This window comes from Thunnus albacares, chromosome 9 (assembly GCF_914725855.1).
Source record: "Thunnus albacares chromosome 9, fThuAlb1.1, whole genome shotgun sequence".
Classification (NCBI taxonomy): Eukaryota; Metazoa; Chordata; class Actinopteri; order Scombriformes; family Scombridae; genus Thunnus; species Thunnus albacares.
The window spans coordinates 11470203-11483901 of NC_058114.1; the positions used below are offsets into that span (position 1 = coordinate 11470203).

Here is a 13699-nt window from a genome sequence, read left to right on the forward strand (position 1 = left end):
TTTCTCTATTACAGAACACCTCATAAGAGAACAGTGAAGTACCTGTAAATGTTACCGCCCACCTTTAGTTTTTCAGTCTCAAAAGGTCTAACATTTCAGTTTTGTTTTAAACAATCCCCCTCGTCTTTCTGACTGTCGTCATGTTTAAAATCTTGTGTCTGTGCATTGGAATTTATGCCAAGTCAGTCTAGACGACACACGACGCAGCACAAAGGAGTCAGGCTGAAATGTCAGCCAGTACAGTCCTCAGCTGTTCATACAGGACAGAGCACGCTATTGTTTATTGTGAAGTTTGTCAGCATGGAGACTCAGCCGGGGTCATGTACACACACACACACACACACACACATCTACACAGACATACTTACACGTGTGTCTCTGTATGTAAACACTCAAACCATCCTGAACCCGGCGCCCTCCGAACACACACTCTTGTATATGCAACATGAACTTATTGCTTGTTTTAGGTCACGTGATGCAAAGATCTTAACAGTCTTAACAGTCATGGCAGTGTGTCTCTCGTTGAGCTTTAACGCTCTCAGATATTAACAAAACACAGTCGGGTCTGCGAAGGTTTTATGTTTCCATCTACAGGAGCTGAGAATCACATGTCAAGACTCATATTAGAATCCAACTGCTGTTACAAAAGACATCATGAGTTATTTAAAAAGCTCTCTGTTTTTCAACTTGGCTTCATTATGACGGCCCTGTGTACATTTGGCTGTATATTTGCTCCATAGTAACTGCCGTTGTGGCAACGAGCTTCAAGCTGTCCTTGGGTCTGATCACTGTGTAGATCAGCAGATCTGCTGCTGGCAGGTCAAAACCTGCTTCCTATTGTTTCAGGAAGAAAGACAAACTTTGTTTTTACAATTACTGTAAGTGCATACAGGACACTTCATGAGCAAAACACAGAGGAAAGCTTCAAGTTTCATCTTAATACATGAAAATAACTAAATTTGAGACTTAGAAGATCATCAAGATGACAACAGTGATATTTAAAGATGCCTTCCAGACATGTTTTAAGAAGTATACTGTATAGAAATACTCTGCTTCGAGTTATAATTTGTGTCTGATGTGGTTTTTCTATAAAAAAAAGTTCAATTCCCTCGCTCAAATCCTTAAAATTACATCTAAAGCTGCTCCCTCATTAAAAATTCAAGACTCTATGAACATGCAAATAATTTCCATTTCAAAAGTTTAACTGCTGGATGTAAGATGTCTTCCGCTTCACTCTCAGTGTTTGTGCACTGGAGGCTTCAAGTTTCCAAATCACACTTGTATAAGTTGAATATTGGACCGTGATTGGCTCCAAACTAGTTGTGATGTCACACCCTAAACTCAGATTTAAAGGTGAGGACAGAGAAACTTTCCTTCCTCAGCAGATGATTGTGAAAACAGCCTTCTTGTGTCAAACTCTGTACACACATCATCTGCACAGTGAAGCTCAAACATCCGAGTGAAGTAACAAGAAGTAAATCACATTTTTGAGCGGAAGGGGGACTCTAGTGGATAATGAGTACCTGGCTGAGTTAAAAACAGGAAATGGAAATGTTTATATATACTCAAGGAAAGTATGTTTGTCTTTCTGCAGCTCGGTTTGCAGCGTTACCATGGTGTCGGGATCCTGGGCTTCAACTCCGCTGAGTGGTTCATCTCTGATATCGGAGCCATTTTGGCGGGGTGAGTTTTATCTTCATCTCTGAAGGTGTCAGTGAGGAGTTTTTCTCACAAAGGGTGTCATTGTTTGCATGTCTTCATACCTGAGTGATGCAATCCAAGACCTGAAATATGTCTAAGCCAGAACATAACCTCGGGTATCACCCAGCCCCGCACGTAGCCTCTTTATTTAAGGACGTGCCTCAGACTTTGCTTAAACATGAAGCTGATGAACTGCGAGGTGATCAAATAACAGTAACACAAACCTCTCAGCTTTCATGATTGCATAAATAATCAGCGTGAAGGGCTTCAGAAACCTTTAGGCGTGCCTCGTACAGTGAGCTGTGAGACACAAATACATTGACTCCATCATGGAGAAACCGAAACCCTGCAGCAAATTAAGAACATGAGTATTGATTGGTCAATGTCGGCTTTGCCCCGGCTGAGCTGGTTACATCACCAAACATCTGTTCCGTTAGGTTGGGTTTTTCCCGCTGTCGGTCCAGTTTGAGCTGTGGTGATGCTGACGTTTTCTGTAATTCTTAAAAAAGCTTTTACCGATTGGAGTTTGGTTACACATCATCATGCTGAAACTATTGCCATCTTGTCAAACCAGTCTTGAGGAGGCAAAGTACAGATCCTCTTTAATCAACTCAGGTTTGCAGTACATCACGTTGAAACTTGGGTCAAGTCTTGCTTGTCTCACTTCCCATCGGATGTGGGTGTCGGTTCCTCCAATGCAATGATACTGCCAAGTCAAGTAGTTTGTATTTTCCCATCCTCTTTAGGATTGGGGCAGTCAAAAACAGAAAACAAGCAAGAAAAACAGGATGTTGGTTGAGATACTTCAGCTATTTCAACATAATTTGTCTCATGGTTACCCAGGAAAACAATATACTGCAGGTTACTCTCCTCAAGATCCTGTGAGAATAAACATACTCACCATTGTAAACAAACCAGTAAATGAGTTTAGCTCAAAACCAGTAGAGATGAGAACAAATCTGATCAGTGTTAAGAGCACGTACGATGGTTGTGGCACATCAGGTTTCACTGTTCTGTGGATTAAAACGTCTCTGACGGAAGGAATCCACTTTTGAGTCTTAGTAACATACCTGCTGTCACTCAAATGTTTCCCTCTAACACATAAGCCAGATTTCTACATAAGAGCCTGCTCAGAATAGCACAAAGGAATAGTTTCATCCAGTTTTGCAAACTTGTAAACGTGACTCTCCCTCGTCTGTTGCAGCGGGTTTGCTGTGGGCATCTACACCACCAATTCTCCAGAGGCGTGCCAGTACGTAGCAGACAACAGCAAGGCCAATATCATCGTGGTGGAGAACCACAAGCAGCTGCAGAAGATCCTGCAGGTGAGTTCAAGAGTTATACGCTACATTTAAATGCCGCGCACAACTATTTGATATACAGCACATGCCAATTAGTGTCAGTTTTAACTATGATTAAGGGCTACATCGTTTGGAGATTAATAGAGATTCAGTGATTTTGCTAAAACACTGACAAAAGAGAAGTTACTGGTAGCTATAATACCACATTTCATGTAGGAAATGTCTCTTGTGGATAATCAGAGCAATTTTTGATGTTGTAGCATGGCTTTGATCAATATAGTATTAATCTTGCAATAATTATCAGTATTTGTACATTTTAAAATAGAAGTGATGTTGACTTTTCTCAGATTTTTACAGTTTGTACTAAGATTGTATTCTGTTTGCTCTCAGGTTGAAGACAAGCTGCCACACTTGAAAGCCATCGTCCAGTACAAAGATGCACTAAAAGAGAAGAGACCAAATCTGTATTCTGTAAGTAAAAACTCAAAAACACACACAAAAAAAGGTTTATTCAGTTCAAATAAACATCAGTTCAGCATTTTTTTCTTTCTTTCTTTGTATACTGCAGTGGGCGGAGTTTATGGAGCTCGGACGTGATGAGCCAGATGCTCCTCTTGATGAGATAATCTCCAGTCAGAAGCCCAACCAATGCTGCACGCTCATCTACACCTCAGGAACTACAGGCCAGCCCAAAGGAGTCATGCTCAGCCATGACAATGTAAGTTTCACACGCGGCGTCACATGTTTGGTGTCTGGAGCTGACAGTTTGTGACGGGAGAAAGGTGCAGGTGCAGCTGACAAATGAGGCACAGATCAACTTGTTACACTCACGATGCAGCAAAAAACCCTCAGGGAATTAAAATGACTCCACTTTTAGCACTGTGTCTGTGGCTAAAGTCCTTTTTCTAAACAACATACATGGACTGTTAAATCCTGTTAGACCGTAGTCTCGTTAACCTGACACCAAACTGTCTGAGTGAACCAATTAAAACACATTTTATCCATGTCAAAGTTCACTTATAAAGGTGTAAAACCATTTTGTTTGAGTGCTCTGCTCTTCATAAACATGTTTACAGTATAAGTGACCTCCTTTTCATAAAACAATTCAAATGCATCATATTAACTGCGCTCCTCTCTCCTTCCCTCTCAGCTGACATGGACAGCGCTCTCCACCAGCCATCACGTGCGTCTGACAGACGCCACTCAGGCTCAGGAGTCGGTGGTCAGCTACCTGCCTCTCAGCCACATCGCAGCTCAGATGGTCGACATCTGGGTCACTATGAGGGTCGGAGGGGCTACCTACTTCGCTCAGCCAGACGCCCTCAAGGTGAGGCACAGAGGTTGTGTTTATATGTAATGAACAGAACACAAACACGTGGACACCCAAAACATAGGCTCCAGTATTTACTGCAGAGGTATATATTTTATGTTTTCCTCAGCAGCGCTGGTGGAATCTGCAGGTCTTGAAAAGTCTTTAAAAGTATTGAATTCAGTTTCCGCAAAAAAGGCCTTAAAGGTACAAAATATTTTTTCTTGGCTGATATATATGGTAAAATTAGTTCTAACTTTTTTTTTGTATGCAGTTGCAGCGGTTCAGGTATTGAGCCTGGGGAGAAAAAACCATTTGCGCTCTCGATTTAATAATTTATACAAACAGATAACTATAATTCGTGCTCTAAATTTAATATTGTTTTTGGTGTGAGACAGCCGCTTTTAGTGTCTGTGTCTCGCTCTCTTGCCACCCAAGAAAGCCATGAATTATTAAACTGAGACAACAATTTTTTTTTTTTTCCCTCAATGACGCCTCTCGGGCTCCGTAGTCAGAAAACGTTTTACATCTATAAACTTCAAGTGAGACGGGTACGACAGTGGATTGTAGTGCAGGAAGTCGCTTTATACTTCTTTGTGGAGTTTAAGTCCGCACCATAAGACCTGTAGCACACTAATCACTACTGTTTGCCAAAGTAGCTCTGAAGCTGATGGACTCAAAAAAATTAAATTAAATAAACGTAATTATTTTGTAATTGGTTAATCTATCCATCAATCTTCTGCTCATCTGGATCAACATGATGTTATTTGATGAATTATATTACAAAGAACTCCTGTAATCAGAGGGGAAGTGCTGACAAAACTGTAATACAAATGTCAGTAAATTAATGTACTAAATAAATAGTTGTGGACCTTTTTGTCCCAACTGTTTTTCCATCATTCTTTTACCAGTATGACAATGAAACAGGTATTAAACTGCATTCTATGTGAAATTAAAAACATCTTGAATTTAATGTGGTGAACGCTTCAGAAACCCTGGATACAAAAACAGGTTTAGTCATTTGAAATGAATCATCAAAAACTTATCTTTGATCCATGAACTCTCGCCAGCTTTTCGTGAGCGCTGCAAGATTTTATCTGCAGTGTAAAACACGTGCTGAAAACCTCTCAAGGGTAATTTCTTTGTCAGGGCCTCTTTCATTTCATCATCATCATCCCCCCCTAACGGTGCATTAACTCCAAGTTAAGTGTGTAATGTAGTTAAGAGAAGTAGATTAATTAAGGGCTATCCTGAGGGGGGAACATATTAGCATGTTACACACACACACACACACATAAAAAGGCGTCTTTGTTTGTTTGGAAACAGTTTTTCTTTGTGTCACGTTGTGGTAGCAGATTTCCATATTTGTGTTTACAATATGGCTGCTGGTGGTTAAAGCTCTCTGCCTTCTTTTTTTATCAGGGCTCTCTGGTCCACACCTTGAAGGATGTGCGTCCCACAGCCTTCATGGGTGTCCCACGTGTCTGGGAGAAGATGCAGGAGAAGTTGAAGTCCGTCGGATCCAAGTCTTCGACTGTGCGCAGGAAGGTGGCTGCCTGGGCCAAAGATGTGGGTCTGCAGGCAAATCTGGTCAAGATGAATCCGTATGTACTAATTTTGTGATTACAGCTTTATGTAGAGGGTTCAGTCTTTTCCTTCAGGGTTGGTTTCAAGCTTTTGTTTTGACTTTTCACTGAAATATTTTTTTCTGTTAGTAGTTTGTGCATCACATTTAACACCTGCTGGACACCTGATATTTGTGAATTGCCTTAAGTCAAACATTCACACTGGCTGTTTTTTGTCACCCCTTTAAAGAAGCGGAGCAGTCGGGCGCACACCATTCAGCTATCACATAGCCAAGAAGCTTGTGTTCAAAAAGGTGCGTAAGGCTCTGGGCCTGGACCGCTGCACTAAGTGCTACACTGGCGCCGCACCCATCACCAAAGACACCCTGGAGTTCTTCCTCAGCCTGGACATTCCTCTGTACGAGCTGTACGGCATGAGTGAGAGCACCGGACCTCACACCATCTCACGCTCGGATGCCTTTAAGCTCACCAGGTATTTGCTTTGCCTGATTTGGCACTACTTTTCGTTCCGTTTAGAAATAAGGAATAATTTTTTTTAAAAAAAACATGCTTTAAAGTGGTGAGTTAAAGAAATGTTTTGTCCTGCAGCTGTGGTAAGGAGCTCCCAGGATGCAAGACAAAGCTGCACAACCCCGACAAGGAGGGAAACGGTGAGATCTGCTTCTGGGGTCGCCACGTCTTCATGGGCTACCTCAACATGCCCGACAAGACGGAGGAAGCTTTGGACGCAGACGGCTGGCTGCACTCTGGTGACCTCGGCAAACACGACAAGAACGGATTCCTCTTTATCACAGGACGAATTAAAGGTAAGCTGCAAAAAACATTCTGACCCCGCATCCCCTACAGAGCTAGATAACACTGTAACTGACATTTAATCCCTATAAGCCTCAGGAAAAAGCAGCTCTATATCAGACCCTGATCAATTAAACCTGTCTCTTACTTGAACCTGTGTCCTCGTTTGATTTTTAGAGCTAATCATCACAGCAGGAGGAGAGAACATCCCTCCTGTCCCTATCGAGGATGCGGTTAAGGAGGCCGTGCCGCTGATTAGCAACGCCATGCTGATCGGAGACAAGAGGAAGTTCCTGTCTATGCTGCTCACCATTAAGGTAAAGGCTTAGAGACCTGGACCTGGTGTAACCTTCACAGCAAGCACGGCTCAGTTTGTCAACTTTATTCATAGTTTAAGTGGAGGCTCTTGTAGATAAGACTGTTAAGAAAAGGAGTGTGTTACAGGCTGTTTAACAGAATGAAGAGTATCAGATGAAGATGTAACTGTATCTGAGACGTGCATTTCAAAACATGACCAGCTGTTTGCTTAGTCAACATCCTATCTTTATTCCTTTTTATCTAATCTTAGAGTTTATATATCTTGGCTGATACTGTTGCAAAGGGAGATTGACGATAAAAAGCTGAACACTGGCTGTAAAACATTTGATTTCATACACTGCCATCTGGTGGCTGATTAGCAAAACTGCAAGACCACATATATAGACCAAAGCTGCATGGACAAGCAATTAAAAAATATGTAATAACTTTTAATTATTTGTTATTTTTAGTTGTGATTTGGTAATATTACATAAATAAAAATGAAACATTTCAATCTTTGTATCTTTTTCTAATGTTTTTTGGGTTTTTTTGTCTGTAGTGCCAGGTGAACGCTGAAACAGGCGGTCCGGAGGACGAGCTGACGCCAGAAGCTGTTGAGATCTGCAAGAAGCTGGGCAGCAATGCCACACGCGCCTCTGAGATCGCAGGCGGCCAAGATCGAGAGATCCAGGCTGCTGTCCAGGAGGGAATCAACAGAGTCAATGAGAAGGCCACCTCCAACGCCCAGCGCATCCAGAAGTGGGTTATTCTGGATCGGGACTTCTCAATCCCTGGAGGAGAGCTTGGTGAGCAGGAACTTTGAAGATTTGAACTATTTAAAGATTATTTGATTATTTGAGCTGTAGAAATCTGCTTTTATCCTGGACTCTATGAGCTTGAACCTCTGTTAGACCAGGACCCACAATTATCAGAAAAAAATGACACTGAAGAATCCTTTAAAATGACAACTTAAGAGTAAAAAAGTTCTTTACTGACTGTGAGGAAGAAGACACACAAGTGAAGTGTAGGAGCAACTCACACATCACATGATTCATCACATGTATTCTAAGAGCAGGAGGAGCCAATAAGACACATAATGTAGTTCATTCTTTTAAAAAGTCTTTACATTTTACTCAGTGAGACGTCATTCTGTAAAAACATGCAAATAAAAACGTTTAAAGGGTTGATATTATTTATGTGGAATCCATAATATCTCTGGCAGCAATTGATATGTCAAAATAATCGATAACAACAATCTAATATATTTATAATATAAAAATATACAAATACAGATGAAGGAACTTGGATGAAATGAAAATAAAAGAAAACCAAACTGGAGCTGCTGGTAGACGGGGTTCATCAGATAAAACAGATAATAAGAGAAATTAATCACATTAACAGTGAAGATGGATGGAAGGTCACTGCAAACAACATCAATGCCAGCTGTACTCCAGATGTTTGCACCACTGATGAATCCAAAATAAGAAGAAAAAACTTACTATTCATGACCAAACCAGAAGGTGTGTCCTCACTGCTACAGTCTGTACTACAGTCATCTACTAAAATCCACTCTGACATTTAAGAGCATTTTTAAGTCATAAGAATGAAAGTTAATCATCAAATATCTTAAGTTTTTGAGTAGATAGAGTTTATTTGACAACAAGGCAAATATGAGACTGTAGTCACCTTTACATACAATTACATTGTCAATGATAAAATCACAATTAAGAAGGTCCTCTCAAGGGGAAAAAGGGGGAAGATGCCTGATCTTCAAGTCAGACAAGACAGGTTAAAACACAAACAATAACAAAACAAACAGACAAGACAACAGACAAAACAAACACATCACTGACTATTCATCAACCATTTCTTTACTGAAAGTTTAAAGCTCCTCTCAGTCTGGAGAACTGTTCCAGAAAACTGCAGCAGTGTATAAAATAGTAATTTTGCCTGTAAAACTCTTGAATCCAACAGGAATAACTTGTTAAAGTACCTCTTGTTGCATAATCATGATAACTATAGTTAATGTAACCAGGAGCTGTATTCTTTGAAACTAACTAACTAATAAGCTAAGAAAATTGAGATTTTGAAAATGTGCCTTTTTTGGTGTGTTTTTACTTTTATCTGTCACTTACTTGCTAAATTTTACTTTTAGCTGTTTTGATAAACATAGGCTCCAAGTCTGGAGCAGCTTTAGGTTTAACCTTGGAAACAGTGACCTCTAGTGACCTCTAGTGGTATTTAGGTGATTTTATACACAATGCAGCAAAACTGCAGCCTCTTAGGACACAGCAGATGTGTATAAAAGACCATGTAATTTAAACATTAAAGGACAGGTTCACAATTTTTCAGGATGTTCATGCAGGCCATTAAGAGATCCCTCCTTAATGCACTTTCATAATGATGGGGCAGAAAATCCACAGTCCTCCAAAAATGTATTTAAAAGTTTTTTAGACGTTAATAGCCATCGAAAATCAGTCAAATCAAGTCAATATCTTTCAAAACTACTGACTTTTAGTGCCAATTTCCTGCTTTTTATTACTATAATTCCACTGCAGCTGAAAAGGGAAACAAAGTTTAATTTAAACAAACAAAAAAAAAAGTGTTTAACAGTTTGTATTATATTTTATCTGCAGGTCCAACCATGAAGCTGAAGCGGCCGGTGGTGGCGAAGATGTACAAGGAGCAGATTGACAACTTTTACAAAGAACTGGCAACTCCAACGACCCCCGACAACCCGCTGCCTCCCAAATAGAGCTGCTGCAGACACACTCCACCTCATTCATCCAACTTCTCCCTGTCGCCATGTTTCTCTTGTATAAATGTTTTGAATGCCTTACTATGTTTTTTTTGTTTTTGTTTGTTTTTTTGGTTGTTCGGTCTTGGTTTACATTTGTGGGTGTTGTACAAAAGGAAAGCAAAGAGAAGAAGCCATTGTAAATTAGCTTTATGATTTTGAAGATGTTCTCAATAAGCTCAACTATTTATTTGTGTTACTGGGATTGAACAGTAATATCCGATAGATGAAGTAGCAGCAGCTGTATGTAAGAAAAAGGTTGTTTATTGTACTGTAATACTTGAGATAAAGAAAGAGAATCCAAAAAAAAACAAGTTTATAGGATGTTTTTAAAAAAAAAAGGAGTAATCTGTGTGTTTGAACATGTTTGTTTATTTATTTATTTTCAGTTTGCCAAAGTCAACGTTTACTTGGGCCAAATGAGCTTCAGATGAAATTTCTAGTAAAACTTCATATGAAATTCAGAAATCACATCCGATGTTTACTCGCCTTTACTGGTATTTGGTGGTTTTCTCTTGTCTTTGTCAGCCTGGATTTAAAGAAAATAATTGATAGTTTATTTTGTACATCAGTCCAAACAAAACAAAAAAAAGGTTTTCTACAAATGTAGCTACAGGTGTAGAGATTTAGTTGAAACACTCACAGCTGAGCATCCAAAATTTTTTGTTCTTTTGTGTTGTAAAAAAAAAACATGTCATCCAAGCCATATATATTTTGCTTTTTTTTTTTTTTTTTGTAAATGTAAATTCAGACTCTGTACGCTGACGACTCATGACAGCCTACACACCTGCCTGGCTGTGTGGAAACGTTTTCTAACAGCCCTTCCTGTGTGTAGACTCGCTGTGATACTGTTGAATATTGTAAATATGTTTTTTTTGCCTACATCATCATCATCACCTTCGCACTCGTCTTTTATTTATTTTAGTTTATTTTTTAGCCATTTATTGAACAGCCCAGACATCCAATGCCTCATGCCTTTTTTTTTTTGTTTGTTTGTTTTTTTTTGCACTGGCACATAAACAAAAGTAACTGGAATGAAAAAGTTAGATTGTAGGTTTACAGCAAATATATCAGCTTCGTTATAGTTATCCTTATAGGTCTGTTGCCACACTTTTATGCAACATATATCAAATGTTTAAATGCTCGAGGTTTCCTTGAAGACATTTCATCATTCTTCAGAGATTTTAAAGGAAGTAAAATACTGAAAGAGGCTGTTGGAATCCAAAGAGCTGATCTTGTATCTGTATATGAAGTAATTGTATATAAGAATATTAGAGGTATTTGTAGCATTCTGATAGTTTAAAAGTGAAAGGTTTAGGTTTGGCGGTTACAGCTCGCTCAAACTTAACTGACGTTCAGGGTAAACAAAACGGAGCAAAGTGTGTGATTTGTATCTGCTGTAATATTGTATGTATTGTAATTTTAAATAAAGGAAATGAAGGTGATTCAGGGCCTCACTGTCAGGGTGAGTTTTTACCGCTGTAAAGCCACAAATGGCCAGTCATGCGACGTGAAACACATTTTTTTATTTGAGGTTTAAAACACTTCCATCAACGTTATTCAATTATTTCGATCACAGCACTTTCTAATTATTAAGAACGATGCTGTTAAAACGTTATTCGGCAAAAAGCCAGGCTTCAAACAGCGAGAGTTCACCTGACTCAGACAGAAAACTGGATTCACCTGACCTTAACGAGCTGTTACTGTTGTTTTTAGCGACATCAGGATGGTAAGATGGAAATATGCATGATGCTGCTGGAGGAAAGTTAAGCGGGCCTGTTTCTATCAACAGAAATGTGAATGTTTGTGTGTTTGATCAGTTATGGAATAAAAGTTGAATATGCAAATGTGTGGAGCGCCACTTTTCCTCTGTCGTTCTTTGAATTGTATGATATACAGTGTATGAATCTTATCTGTAGCGTGAGTAAAGTCGAGGTCAAATATTAACATACATACATAATGCTGATTATGTAATACAGTTTTTGTCTTGTGAATTATAACCAATTATCAACCAACCAATCAATCTTCTGTCAGTCCACTAATTAGTTAATTGACTAATCTCTAAGCTTTAACACTGATGTACAGTATCTTTCACTAAATAGTAAATTTTGTGTAAAATCAGCCGAGAAACAGTTTATATATAAAACAGTAACAAATGGTGGACCTTTGTCACAACATAAAGATCATTATCACACAAACATCCAATTAGGGATGCAACTAAAGATTATTTTCATTATCGATTAATCATTTTGTCTGTGAAATGCAAGAAAATAAAGTCCGATGTGACATATTCAATTATCTTGTTTAGTCGGACCATTAGTCCAAAACCCAAAAATATCAAGTTCACCATCATGTATGACAAGGAAAAGTGTAAAATATTGACATACGACAAGTTGGAACCAGCAAACGTGATGCATTTCTGCCTAAAAACAACTATAACGATTATTCAGTTATGAGAATAGTTGGTGATAATTTTTTTCCCAATAGACTAATCCAGTGGTTCTCAAACTTTGTCATGTTAAGGACCCTAAACTGACACAAATTAGACCACAGAGCCCCATCTGATAAGATTTTTGCTTTTAGATGTTTTATAACAGAAAGTGTATGAAGCCCAAGACCAACAACAAGTCAAACATTCTCTCATTATGTTACTTATGGATGAAATTATAGTAAAATAAATTATTCCTCCTGGACTCCAGTTTGAGAACCGCTGGACTGATCAACTAATTGTTGCAGCTCTACATCCAATACAGCAGTCTTGATGATTAATTTGTAACATTGCCTACAATGATCTTCTACATTCAGAGACAGATTCATGTCCTTAAATTATCAAAAATATGTTGTAAAATCTGTTGTGTCAAATATCTGATTTGTATATCAATGATGGAGGTTTCATGGCAGCAGAGGCCTCACGGATACGTTTTCTCAATGCAGAGTCGAGTCACAGAACACAATTTATTGATCAGCCTTTGCCAATAAACGTCCCTCCCTATAGTGACATTTCCTCGATAGATGGTCAATGCATCATGAGCGTTATTGCTCGGCCCACTGCTTGTCCTTTTAACCCCACAGACTGCATTGACCCTCACATGAACTTTACATGAACCCTCCACACTCACACAGCCATGACCGGGTCAGCCAGCGGTCAATGATCAGACACCAGGAAAACAGTACTTAATGACTTTATTAATAATATGATTTCCAAATAAAAAATAACATTAAAATAACATGTTTTGTCCTTGTTAACAACTTGCATCATATGGCCACATGGTGGCATTGCAATGCCAAGTTTTTATTTTTAAAAATACCAAATCATGTTGTTCTTCTGCCATCCAGTTCATTTGTTCTGCCCGTCGTTTGTAGCATTGACCACATACTGTATATGGGACACATTTCCACACACCCCCTCCTCCCAACCCCCCCCCCCCCCCCCCCCCCCCCCCCCCCCGCCCCCTCCCACCCTTCATCCCCAGTAGAAAACAAACCTTTATAAATACAGGCAACCCTGTCCCCTTGTCACAGACACATTATGACGACCACTGACACAGGAAAGACCCCGTCCGCACATGCCCCCCCACCCCTCCCTCCCTCCCTCCCTCCCCAACCCCCCCACATATTTGCAAGGAACCATTTGCTCTATAATTTTTGCTTTTTCCTCGTCCTCTAAAGATCCACACAGTAGATAATCTACCTTTGCTGTATTATACACGTATTATATATAATATAGTCTCACTCCTACAGCCCTGCTCATTGTTTCCTATGATGTGTTTCTTCAGGCTCAGGGGATCATAACAACAAAAATAGAGTGATGATGACTGTCTGTGTAACAACAGAGTACAGACTTCTATAAAATGATAATCTGAGCAGAAAATAAACACTCAAATCATAACTGGACATAACACAGAAAATAGACTTT

The 13699-nt window shown here is 39.4% G+C and overlaps 1 protein-coding gene across 3 annotated transcripts in view; it reads left to right on the forward strand.

The window, feature by feature from the left end:
* Positions 1-11235, forward strand: part of acsbg2 (acyl-CoA synthetase bubblegum family member 2) — a 27934-nt gene extending 16699 nt beyond the window's left edge. For all 3 annotated transcript variants that reach the window (XM_044362367.1, XM_044362369.1, XM_044362368.1), the window contains exons 5-15: positions 1595-1683; positions 2906-3026; positions 3393-3473; positions 3571-3720; positions 4153-4329; positions 5734-5915; positions 6127-6369; positions 6486-6703; positions 6867-7006; positions 7546-7792; positions 9623-11235. In XM_044362367.1, the coding sequence (XP_044218302.1) occupies positions 1595-1683; positions 2906-3026; positions 3393-3473; positions 3571-3720; positions 4153-4329; positions 5734-5915; positions 6127-6369; positions 6486-6703; positions 6867-7006; positions 7546-7792; positions 9623-9741 (1767 nt within the window). In that variant the 3' untranslated portion in view covers positions 9742-11235. The remainder of the gene's footprint in view (positions 1-1594; positions 1684-2905; positions 3027-3392; positions 3474-3570; positions 3721-4152; positions 4330-5733; positions 5916-6126; positions 6370-6485; positions 6704-6866; positions 7007-7545; positions 7793-9622) is intronic.
* Positions 11236-13699: the final 2464 nt, after the last annotated feature.